We start from the raw sequence: 13,352 nt of genomic DNA on the forward strand, positions 1-13,352 counted from the left end.
GCGGCCAACTTATAGGCAATAACTGTACCAGGAATACACAAACATAGAGAACTCTACAATTCAAATGACCAAGTGTTCTTCAACAGATACTGCAAGTTAAAGAAAGGTATGAAGAGGGAACCTGAGATTAAGAGAGACTGAAAAACCGTACCAAATTTTTCTTAAATGAGCAACACTAAACAAACACAAGAAAGTACTACTATAAAAGTCAGTACACTGGTTACTTTTGAGGGGATGGGAGTGTGATGGAGACAGGACACATGGGGTAGCTGGCAAAGTACTACTTCTTGACTTGGATGGTGATAATAAGAAAATATGCCTTATAATAATTTATTTTTGTTGTATATGGTTTTCTACACGTGTTTTTTCAATAAAAACATTAAAAATGAAAAAAACTCAAACCAATAAACAATCAGATTCAAGATATAGTAACTTTTGAACTGAAAATACTTACCTGTAAGAGATCTTATCATTTAAAAAAATGCTATCCATAGTTGATCAGGTCTACGTATGGTTTCTAGCAATTCCAAAATGTAATTTTTAAAAAAATTATTTACTTAGTGTTAGAGACAGGATCTTGATACACTGCCCAATCTGGTCTTGAACTCTTGGGCTCAAACAATCCTCCCTCCTCAGCCTCCCAAAGAGCTGAGATTACAGGCATGAGCCACCACACCCAGGATCAAAATGTAATTTGAACACCAACTATTCTTTTTAAAAAACACACTGGAGTAGCTTTACTTTTACTTTAAACACCCCCCTTTTCCTTTATCCCATAAACATCAGCGATGAACTTCAACTGGTCCAGGTGACATAAGATTACTTTAAACTAGACTGAGGATATTCTCTACAAGACTTAAAAACAGTAAATAAACCAAATAAATATTTAGCGAAAGCCTATTATATAATCAACACTATCATGTATTTTATGGAGACTACAGAAGCACACTCTGATCCCCTGAACTTGAGCTTACAAATTAGTAGGAGAGATATTTACATGTCATATCTATAAAAGAAATACCTGAGATGCTAGGTTCAGTCTCTCCCTAGAAAGAAAACTAGATTGGTATTCCTATGCCCCCAGCCCATTAACAAGTCATTTCAATAGGCCAAACACTACTACTTTTACGCTTCTTTCATTTGACATGTTCCATCCTTTTGATGATTGTCTGCTCTTCTTTAGGCCTCTCTTTTTCTCCATTTTTTTTTTTTTTAAATAGATACAGGGTCTCCCCATGTTGCCCAAGCTGGTCTTGAATTCCTGGGCTCAAGTGATCCTCCCTCCTCGGCCTCCTAAAGTGATGGGATTAAAGGTGTGAGCCACTGCACTTGGCCTTTTTCTTTTTTCATCTTTTAAAAGGAAGAATAAAAGGGAAGTAAAGTTGAAAACCAAAAAATTCACCTCGGATTCAACACTAAGACCCCAGTAGGTAATCTGGCAAAGGACCAGAAGAGACAATGCAGTACAAAAAAAAAAATAACCTCAAATGGCTGGTAAATCTAAGTTCAATTTATCTAGTAACCAAAGAAATGCAAATTAAAATAGTAAGATTGTTTCTGCCTACCAAAATAGCAAAGATTACAAAAAGTGATCATATTCAATGCTGCCTTGGGTGAAAAAGACCCACAGGTGGACATGTAATTTAATGCAAATACATTTTGCAGATTAATGTGTATTAAGATCCTTCAGATATTTCACAAATTTTGGCCTAGCAGCTCACTTTCAGGAATCTATTCTAAGGAAATAATCTTGTCCTACAGAAATTTAGAGAAAAATTTATGTATACCGATGTCCATATTACCAAAGATATGAAGAAAGCCATCTGAAAAACAGAAACTGCTTAAATATCAAACAATAGAGGAAAAAGTATGCTTAATATATTACATATACATAAATATCAATTAATGCGGAGATTAGAGAAAACACATCCAAATTTTAACAGTGAATTATTTCTATATGAAGAGATTATATATATTTCCCAAACTGTCTACCACATGAATATATTAACTGAACAAGCAGGGGAGAAAAATCCTAGTATTTTCTATTTTTAAAACTATTTCAAATGTTTTGTGGTTTGCTTTTGTCTATGATATTACCATTCTCCACTATCACTGACCACTAATAAGTATTGATCATACTCCCTAAAATATAAGAATAATCAGTCAGGTGTGGTGGCTCAAACCTGTAATCCCAGCACTTTTGTAGGCCTACGTGGGTGGGTTGCTTGAGCCCAGAAGTTCAAGACCAGCCTGGGCAACATGGACAAACCCCATCTCTACAAAAAAATTTAAAAATTAGCTGAAGTGGTGGTGTGTGCCTGTAGTCCCAGCTACCAGAGAGGATGAGGTGGGAGAATCACCTGAGTCCAGGAGTACAAGGCTGCATGCAGTAAGCCATGATCACACCACTGCACTCCAGCTTGAGCAACAGAGTGAGACCCTATTTAAAAAACAAAACAAAACAAAACAAAAAACCCAAAAAACCCAAAACAAAAAACCGTATACATTACCGGATAAAGAAAAGGGGAAAAAAGCGAAACCTTATAGAAGGCGTCATAAACATATCTGACCATGCATAGACACATCCCAAAAGTACTCAAGTCCTCTACAGAGTACCTAGAAATAAGATCAACAGACACAATAGTAGCAGTACAGAGAGGTAAGTTACAAAGAATGTAAAAAAACCTTTAGAAAGTTAACCAGAGAATTACTCTCAATCTCTAACTTAATGTCAAAGGAAAAACAAACTTTGGGTGAATTACAGCTCCGATCTGAAGAAACTGTCTGAAACCAGACAGAAGCACATAATCACAAACAGAAAAAAAAAAAAAAATTTTTTTTTTTCATGAACCACACAGGAGACTTAAACAGAAAATTTTGCATGAAATTTAGAGGCTCTTCCCTTGAAAGCCTTCCAGGGTAAGAATCTTTCCTTTGCAGGAAAGATTATCTTCTAATCAATCAAATATTTTAGCTGAACTTTAGGGAAAAAAAACCTCTCTCCCTCATAAAATTATTCAAATTTAAGAAACAGCACAGACCACTTTGATAACTAATTCTGATATCTTACAATTAGATAGTTTTGTCAAACAGAAGATTTACCTTTCCTGAAACAGATTCTCCGTCATAGAAGAGATAGTGTTTTTCTACTTTGCCATCTTCAGTTTTCATTTCTGCCATTTTCCTGGTTTCCCCATCATTAAGAACAATATCGATCTCACAAATTGGACCAAAAAAGCCTCCAAGAAAACTCTGAAATAAAATGAAAATGGTCATAATTATCATGTTTAGTCAGTCACTACATTTTGTAATTTGAATTTAATTACCTATGAACTACGGTTAAATAGACTGCAAATCTGTGAGTTCATAAGGAAATGATAAAAACATATATCAAATGCTACATCAAAGGCCGGGCATGGTGTCTCACGCCTGTAAACCCAGCACTTTGGGAGGCTGAGGTGGGCGGATCACCTGAGGTCAGGAGTTCAAGACCAGCCTGACCAATATGATGAAACCCTGTCTCTACTAAAAACACAAAAATTAGCCGGGCGTGGTGGCATGCGCCTGTGATACCAGCTACTCGGGAGGCTGAGACAGGGGAATCACTTGAATCCAGGAGGCAGAAGTTGCAGTGAGCCAAGATCGCGCCATTGCACTCCAGCCTGGGCAACAAGAGCAAAACTCCGTCTCAAAAAAAAAAAGAAAAAAAAAAAAAAAACTACATAAAAACTGAACAACTTAAGTACAATGTTAAGAGGGTAGATTTCATATTATGTGTTTTTAACCACAAAAAAGACCAAAAAAAAAAAAACCCTAAACAAATTTCAGCATGCTATAATTTCAATCATTTCCATACAAAACCACTATAAATAATCAAATATTAACATATGTCAGAAATCTAAGAAGTTAATTCTTAACATCTAGGCTTGAAAAATTACCTTTATTTATACTTTTATTTATGAGGTTCTTTTATTATAGCAGAATTTACACAATTCAAAGTACTCACACAAATCCAAATGTACTACTATAATGCACTACTTACTATAAAATCCACTGCTATATTTGGTCTGAACAGGATATGTTACACTGTGAAAGCCCTTGTAGTAAAACTGGCTATAATGAAGGAAAATAAAATTTCTGTGAATTTTTCCAAAGAAAATCTACAAGCCTTGTTCTATAAATCCTGAATATGACAAATATAAGGGACAAAGATCAATTGCTTATCAATGCCAAAACACATCAGTTGGTAATAATACAGAATCCATTAGCAATTTTGATACTGGATATAGTTATGGATTATTTTAGCCACAATGAAATTTAGTCTTCTAATCTTTTTAAGTTTACACAGAGAACAGTCTCCTATCATGTCATCCTACATCCCTTCATATTCTGTCCTACATAACAACCAGAATGATTTTTTTTTTTGAGACGGAGTCTTGCTCTGTTGCCCAGGCTGAAGTGCAGTGGCGCAATCTTGGCTTACTGCAAGCTGAGCCTCCCGGGTTCACACCATTCTCCTGCCTCAGCCTCCCGAGTAGCTGGAACTACAGCCGTCTGCAACCACACCCAGCTAATTTTTGTATTTTTAGTAGAGACAGGGTTTCACTATGTTAGCCAGGACGGTCTCGATCTCCTGACCTCGTGATCCACCCGCCTTGGCCTCCCAAAGTGCTGGGATTACAGGCGTGAGCCACCGCGCCCGGCCCAGAATGATCTTTTTTAAAAAAATTTTTGTAGAGACAGGGTCTCACTCTGTTGCCCAGGCTGGTCTCAAACTCCTGGGCTCAAGCAGTCCTCCTGCCTCGGCCTCCCAAAGTGTTGGGATTATGGGCGTGAGCCACTGCACCTGGCTCTGAATGATCTTTAAAAAACATATATCTGGCTGGGCGCGCTGGCTCACACTTGTAATCCCAGCACTTTCAGAGACCAAGGCAGGCAGATCACTCGAGGTCAGCAGTTCCGGACAAGCCTGGCCAACATGGTGAAACCCCGTCTTTAATACAAAAATTAGTCGGGCATGGTGGTGCATGCCTGCAGTCCCAGCTACTCGGGAGGCTGAGGCAGGAGAATCACCTGGACCCAGGAGGCAGAGGTTGCAGTGAGCCAAGATCGCACCACTGCGCTCTAGCCCGGGCAACAGAGCAAGAATTTGTCTCCAAAAAAAAAAATGTTCACAAGTGTTATTCATAATAACCCCAAATAGAAACAATCCAAATATCAATCAACAAGAGAATGGATATATACAATTTAGTATATATTCATACAAATGGGAACACCAAACAGCAATAGAATTAGAGATACAACTACACACAAGAATGAATCTCATACACATAATGTTGAGTGAAAGAGGCCAGACACAAAAGGAATACACAAAATGTACGTATAACTCCACTCACATAGTAAGCAAAAAACATGTAAGGTACATTATGGTATTACAAGTCAGGCAGTGACTGAAAGAAAGCACAAAGGGAGCTTCTGGCTGCTAGTAATGTTCTGGCTGTTTTTTTTATAACTGAGCATTTGATACAGAGGTATTTCACTTGGTGAAAATTCATCAAGCTATACACCTATTCGTGTACTTTTCCATAGTTATTTTACTTCAATTGTGATTTTAAAAACAGACACACGAGCAATGTATTCTCTAATGTGGTCTACATATATCTGACACTAGTCATCTCTCCAACTACTCAGCCTCCAACGTTCAGAGCTCTTTCTTCAACAGTTCCAATTTGCTAGTGTCCTTCTTGTCTTAGAGCCAAGCAAAGTATTCTTAACCTAATTCACCCTTTGAGTTTCAGTTTGACTCCCTCTCCATGAGACCTTCCTTGACTTCCTAATCAAAACTGGATTCTCCAAATTTAGGTTTCACAAGGCTTATTTAGTACCTGACTCTCCTACTGAACTGTAAACTCCAAGAGGCTCATCTAAGGCAGCGTATGGCATTTAGCAGAAGGCATTAAAATACCTGTTGAATGTTAATTTTGAACAAACACATACCATTTTAATAACAGAAAATAAACAAATATACAAGAGAAATTAACTGAAATCTGGAATAGTCGATAATATTAGCCTTTCTGAGCAAATTAGCATTGGTATAGTAGCAAACTATATCAATGGAATTTATATTAAACCTCAGTTCTGTCCTCACTTAGGAGAGTCATTAGTTTGCTTTCTGTTAGCTTGCTTTGTGGCTATGTAGGGCACAAGGTGATGCTATACTCAAATGAGATGTTTTCCTAAATCCTATATTAACAAAAGGGATTATAATTTTAAGCAACCAACTAAAAGAATTACCAGATTAGTACTTTTGACATATGTAGCAAATTTTCTTTTTGGGCCAGGCGCGGTAGCTCACACCTGTAATCCCAGCACTTTGGGAGGCCAAGGTGGGCGAATCACAAGATCAGGAGTTCGAGACCAGCCTGGCTAACACGGTGAAACCCCGTCTCTACTAAAAATACAAAAAATTAACTGGGCGTAGTGGTATGCGCCTGAGGCAGGAGAATCGCTTGCATCCAGGAGGTGGAGGTTGCAGTGAGCCGAGATCGCGCCACTGCACTCCAGCCCTGGGGACAGAGTGAGACTCTGTTTCAAAAAAAAAAAAAAAAAAATTTTTTCTTTTTGACATGTTTTAATCTTTTCTGGCAAAATTACAAATAACAAACTCGAATTTTAACCAGAAAACTAATTTTAATCAGAAAACTATTCTGAACTAATTTAGAAAAAAGAGAATGAAAAGCATCAGTGATAGGTCACACACACTGTCCATTCCTAGGTGGCTTTCGTACTCCAAGTCTTAAACTCAAAATGGTAAATTTTGAAATACTGTAGTACATTTCCTCCTAAGGGCTACAGAAATGAGAATGTATAGCAGCTCAAAATCATGCAGCTCACATTTACTAATCGAATATGTGCTGAGCTAGCAGGGTACAGGGGTTGTGTGGGAGGAGCAATCATGAAAGGGTAGAAGACAACATCTTCAAGTAGCAGTCTATTTTAGATGGAAAACAAAATCAGTTATATTGAAGGATAATGCTAATTGGCAGAGAGAGCAATAAGAATGAGCTCTCCTTCCTTATGACATCCACATTTATAACTCATTTGAGTTATAAAACAGAGATAGAAAAATTAAAATTAATTCTTTTTTTTTTTTTGAGACAGAGTCTCACTCTGTCACCCAGGCTGGAGTGCAGTGGTATGATCTCAGCTGACTGCAACTTCTGCCTCATGGGCTCAAGCAAGCCTCCCACCTCAAGCCTCCCAAGTAGCTGGGACTACAGGTGTGAGCCACAACACCTGGCTCGTTTTTATATTTTTTGTAGAGACAGGGTTTCTGCCACATTGCCCAGGCCAGGCGCAAACTCCTGGGCTCAAGTGATCCACCCGCCTCAGCCTCCCAAAGTGCTGGGATTACAGGCGTGAGCCACCTTGCTTGGCCTTAAAATTAATTTTCTCATTCCTCCTGACACTTCCCAGAGCTACGTAAAAGAAAAATGAGATTTGAAAACTATAAAAATTGTTTTACAGAGAAAAGGAAATATTATAACTTTTTTCCACATGCATATACCTAAACACACATAGAGTTCCACTTGGGATTTGAAAGCTAACATTAAAAGATCAAATCACCAGGCGCAGTGGCTCACGCCTGTAATCCCAGCACTTTGGGAGGCCGAAGCAGGAGGATCACAAGGTCGGGAGATCGAGACCATCCTGACTAACACGGTGAAACCCCATCTCTACAAAAATAGAACAAATTTGCCAGACGTGGTGGCATGCACTTATAGTCCCAGCTATGCGGGAGGCTGAGGCAGCAGAATCACTTGAACCCAGGAGGCAGAAGTTGCAGTGAGCCGAGATCTTGCCACTGCACTCCAGCCTGGGCGACAGAGTGAGATTCTGTCTCAAAAAAAAACAAAAAAATCAAATCCCAAAGTTAAATAAAATTTTATAGAACTAAAATTGCCACCAATTAAAATGGTATAAACCAAGTTCATTTTATAAAATTTCACAATTAACTAACACCGTAATGATAAACAATGTTTTGACACCATTCTTTAAATTTTTAAATTCCTAACCATTAAAAATATGTGAAAAACTACGTGCTATCCTCTATTATTTTCTGGATGCAAGAAATATTTCATAATTTAAAAAAAAGTAGCAGAACACAGTGGCTCACACCTGTAATCCTAGCACTTTGGGAAGCTGAAGCAGGAGGATCACTTGAGCCCAGAAGTTCAAGACCAGCTTCGTCAATACAGCTAGACCCCCATACCTACAAAAATTTTAAAAATTAGCCCAGCATAGTGGTATGTGCCTGCAGTCCCAGCTACTTGGGAGGCTGAACCCAGGAGGTCGAGGCTGCAGTAAGCCACTGACTGGGCGGCAGAGCAAGAGCTTGTCTCAAAAAAAAAAAAAAAAAAAAAAGATATTTTTAAATACAATCAAAACACTAAAATTGGAAGCAATCAAAAGGCATTTTTAAAAAGCCTAGTATAGCATATGCAAAAAAGTAATAGGTTGAGTAATAAATTACTGCACTTTAACCAGTTATTCCATGACAATATAGCATTGGGTTAACATTCAGTTGTTTTTTGTTTTTTGTTTTTTTTTTTGAGATGGAGTCTCGCTCTTTCGCCCAGGCCGGAGTGCAGTGGCGCTAGCTCGGCTCACTGCAAGCTCCGCCTCCCGGGTTCATGCCATTCTCCTGCCTCAGCCTCCTGAGTAGCTGGGACTACAGGCGCCCGCCACCGCGCCTGGCTAATTTTTTGTATTTTTAGTGCAGACGGGGTTTCACCGTGTTAGCCAGGATGGTCTTGATATCCTGACCTCGTGATCCGCCCGCTTCGGCCTCCCAAAGTGCACCATGCCCGACCAACATTCAGTTTTTTTACATTAGGGCATATCGAAAATGAACTAGCCGGCCAGGCACAGTGGCTCACACCTGTAATCCCAACACTTTGGGAGGCCAAGGCGGGCGGATCACTTGAGGTCGGGCGTTTGAGACCAGTCTGGCCAACATGGCGAAACCCCGTCTCCACTAAAAATACAAAAAAAAAAAAAATTGGCCGGGTGTGGTGGCGCATTCCTGTAGTCCCAGCTACTCAGGAGGCGGAAGTTGCAGTGAGCCAAGATCGCGCCACTGCAGTCCAGCCTGGGCGACAGAGCAAGACTCCGTCTCAAAAAATAATAATAATAATAATAATAATAATAATAATAATAATAAAAGAACTAGTCTTACCAAAAAACACCTCCAGAAAATTGTGGATATCTTACATTTTACAGGTAGAGAACAAAAAGACAAAAATAACTGAGGAAAAAAGCTTGTCTTTCAGAAAGAACTGAAAGAGAAAGATCTCTACCCAAAGTCTCTCTTTCAAAGTTTTTTCTAAGATGTGCAACTTCTGTCATTTGAAATAAAGGGTAATGAAATTAAATTCTTTTTCTAATTATTCTAAATAAAATTCTAATACTTCTGATATGTTAAAGAGGAAGTAAAATACACAACTGTCAAGCTGGTAAAGACTAGAAGGAAAGAGAATAAAATTTGTTGAGGGTTAGGATATGATGCAGGCAGCAATTCAGTTTTGAGATTCTTTTTTTTTTTTTTTTTTTTTTTTTTTGAGACGGAGTCTCACTCTGTCGCCAGGCTGGAGTACAGCGGCGCGATCTCGGCTCACTGCAACCTCTGCCTCCGGGTTCAAGTGATTCTCCTGCCTCAGCCTCCTGAGTAGCTGGGATTACAGGTGTGCGCCACACCTAATTTTTTTATTTTTAGTTGAGACGGAGTTTCACCATGTTGGTCAGGCAACTTCCGCCTCCTGAGTAGGTGGGACTACAGCAATGCGCCACCACACTCGGCCAATTTTTTTTTTTTTGTTTTTGTATTTTTAGTGAAGACGGGGTTTCGCCATGTTGGCCAGGCTGGTCTCAAACTCCCGACTTCAGGTGATCCGCCCACCTCGGCCTCCCAAATTGTTGGGATTACAGGTGTGAGCCACCGCACCCGGTGAGATCTTTTAAGTGCAAAAATACTACTCACTTCTTTTGGTAAAGATATCTTCAAGGGCGCATTCGGAATATTGCGATTTTCAGGATTAACTATTAATATGCAAGTTAAAACTCTTAAGGAGCTTTTAAATAACTGGACTGCAATATATATGACTATAAAAACATGCTAGCAATTGTTTTTATAGTTTTCTAATCTTGGCCTAAACCTCCTATCACTGACTTTAGGTTAATTTAGGATTTTTCATATAATTTGTGAACCCAATATTGGGCATTACCAATTAGCAAAAATACATGGTAGATACATAAAAAGGCAACTTTTTAGTCCCCACTGAAGGAATTTCATTAAGTCCAGTGGATGTAAAGAAATGCAACTCATTACATTTCTGAGGTGGAAGGCTGACTCTCAAAATTCATTCACTTAGCCCATACACAAGCAATGAAACAGCAAATTTTCATACGTATATTACATCTGTGACCATTTCAGTGTTTTAAAGTTTTACAATTTAGTTTCTGTTTGGGTAACTTGAAAATATAAACTGCTCTTGAACATAATTCAAAAAAGCGTATTAAAAGTAATAATTACAAATGTAAGCAAAAAATAGGAGGACCTTTTAAGTTTTCTTTTCAAATGATATTCAATTAAAGAAGCCTGCCCTAACTCCCTGACTAGGCAAGGTCCCCCAATACTTCCTTCTTAGTATCTGTCACAATTCTAATTTCCACGTTAAAACAAATAATTTACACAAATAAATGTTTATCTCTCCCTACATTGTAAGCTACGAGAGCAGGTAGGCGCTGTTTCCATTTCACTCGGGTCCCCTAGGCACACCTGAGCAATTATTTGTTGAATGAAAGAAAAAAAGCTCTAAGAATGAACATGAATGTCTGGATTTTGTTGTTTTGTTTTGTTTTGAAAGCAACATCATTACTGAAGTTAAAAGTTATTTATTCAAAGTAGCTTTTTAAAAATATACCTGGCTCGGCCTTTTAAGCCAAAAGTCTCAAGCAGTCTATTGAATCAGTGAGCTTTGGGAAGAGCAGGTAGTATTAGGAGAGCATAGAGTGGGCGCTAAATGAAGCGAATTGACGACTACTACCAGAAAATGGGTAAAATGAGATCTAACCTAGAGACTGCCGACACCCAGCTAAATACCACAATGCCCAGGCTAGTGCTTCCGCGGACTGTGGTGAGAGCACTGATTCCCCTCCCTCCTCTGCCTCACAGGCCGTTTCAACAACCCAGAGCGTTAAGTTCAGAGAAATAGCTTGCGGACGGAAATGAGAGTCAATGCTTAAAACGGCGGGCACCAAACGGGTGTCTCTGGAGTTAAAGATATCCCCCATTCCAACGTCCTTTTATTTTTCTCTCCCATTTTACAAGTGTCAACAGAAAGCCTGAACTGGGGTCATGAAATCAAAGAATGTCACCATAGTCAGGTTTTAAAATATCAAAGTTTATCAAGTTCGTGACACACTGAGTGCCCAAGTCCCCCGAAGAGTCCGGAGGTGGGGGGCTCCCGGGTCACCCCACCTGGATGGAAGAGAGGCTGCCCGGGAGGAGAACAGGGACTGGCTACCTAGGAAGGGGAGGCGGCAACCAGCCCCCGCAGAGGCGGGGTCCAAGTCCCCAGCCAGAGCCCCCACAAGCAGTCGAAGAACGCGGGCAGAGGCTCCGACATGGCCAGGAGAGCACGCCGCCGCCCGTAGGTGCTTGGGCCTCGCCGAGACCGGGAAGAGGTGGCGCCGCCCGCTTTTCCCAGACCCAGGGGTGGCCCGACAGGCCTAACCCCGCTCCCCGCCCTGCTCCCCCGTCCCCTCCTCCGGCGACGCCCGGCCCGCGGTTGGCCGGCCCGCCGCGCGCTCCGGGACGAAGGCGGGAGGCGAGCGCGCTGGCCGCCGCGCACTCACCATTGTCAACGCCACCGCCGCGTCCCCCCTACTCCACTCCTCTTCCCTCAGGAGAACTCCCAGCCCCGGCTCCCTCCGCTCCGGTGCCCCGTCACGTGACCTCGGGCCGCCCCCTCACACGTGACCGCTCCCTTCCTCTCCCCCTCCCCCCGCACCCGTCCCTCTCCCAGCCTCCTGCCCCGCCCTGCTGGCCGCCAGGCACTCCGGGGAGAGGCCGCTTGGAGGCGGGGCCTCAGGCTCCACCCTTGGGAGGGTGGAGAGGGGCGGGCAAATTACGTCGAGTGGGCGGGGCCTGAACAGAGGCAGGTTCGCGGGCTCGTCCTAGCCGTCTCTTCGGTCACCGGACGAGCGGTTCCGTGTCCGGCCTCTTTACCGCACCCAGTTCCTCTTTGTGAAAGTTTGAGCGGCTGGGAAGGAAGGAGGAGAGGAAGGATTCATCTGGAGGCTCTCTCCTTGGCTGGGTCCTTGGGTTGCCGAGGCGAGTGGGAGCCCTGCTTCCTTAGGCCTCGCAAGAAGAGATGTGCTCTCTTCGTCCACGGCGAGGCGTTCTGCCACCTTGCCTGAACGCAGTCCCGCTCCACCTCCTTCTGAGTCTGGGTTTTCTTAACTTGGCTTTCTCGCCTCTGAAGAGAAGACCAGTAGAAAAAAATCCTAGGGTACAACTTTCATTGCTTCCCAAAGTCCCCAGATGGCCCCTGAGCGACCCGCCCTGAGCCTGGAGGGCTCACAAACCCACCGTTCCGCCCAGCCGTTCTGAGAGGGCAAAGGCGCTCCCCCGAAAGTCCCACGGCGCAGCTGAAGACTACGCTGGCCTGAACTGGATCCTCCTCCCTAGTGTAAGCCTATAGGACCTCCAGATGAGGAAAATACTGTGTGGGATTTCAGAGTATAGTGTTGAAGGGCCACAGTGCACTCTATGCATAACCAAAGCAGAAGAAAAATCCATCCCTGAACGCACTATAATTACCCCACCTTAAAACAGAAGTTTGTGAGGCAAGGCCATGAAACAGGTATCAAAAAAAATTTTTTTATACTTAATCCTCAGTGTGAGCCTCAAATTTAAGAGGATTGAAATCAGAGTATCATCTCTAACCGCAATAGAATTAAAATTAGAAATCAACCCAAACAAGCCAGAAAATTCCGGAAATATTGGAAATTAAGCAACATAATTCCAAATCTCTAGGTCAAAGAAGAGATCAATGGAAATTTAAAAATAAGTTGAGGCCGGGCACGGAGGCTCACGCTTGTAATCCCAACACTTTGGGAGGCCGAGGCAGGTGGATCACCTGAGGTCAGACACGAGTATCTCTTGAATCCGGAAAGCGGAGGTTGCAGTGCCCGAGATGGAGCCCCTGCACTCCAGCCTGGGCGACAGAGCAAGACTCTGTCTCAAAAATAAAAAATAATAAAAATAGAAGTAATTTGAAATAAAAGAT

The 13,352-nt window shown here is 41.6% G+C and overlaps 1 protein-coding gene across 2 annotated transcripts in view; it reads right to left on the bottom strand.

The window, feature by feature from the left end:
* The window catches only part of VPS26A (VPS26 retromer complex component A), a 50,119-nt gene extending 38,040 nt beyond the window's left edge, over window positions 1–12,079 (bottom strand). Inside the window, exons 1-2 of one of the 2 annotated variants that reach the window (XM_063710046.1) lie at window positions 11,917–12,079; window positions 3,103–3,252 (exon numbers count right to left, since the gene is read on the bottom strand). In XM_063710046.1, coding sequence (XP_063566116.1) covers window positions 3,103–3,252; window positions 11,917–11,919 — 153 coding nt within the window. In that variant the 5' untranslated portion in view covers window positions 11,920–12,079. Of the gene's footprint in view, window positions 1–2,510; window positions 2,617–3,102; window positions 3,253–11,916 lie in introns of those variants that run through there. The other variant, XM_031015063.3, reaches the window with a different exon arrangement.
* Between the last annotated feature and the right edge of the window lie 1,273 nt (window positions 12,080–13,352).

Source organism: Gorilla gorilla, chromosome 8, assembly GCF_029281585.2.
Source record: "Gorilla gorilla gorilla isolate KB3781 chromosome 8, NHGRI_mGorGor1-v2.1_pri, whole genome shotgun sequence".
Lineage (NCBI taxonomy): Eukaryota > Metazoa > Chordata > Mammalia > Primates > Hominidae > Gorilla > Gorilla gorilla.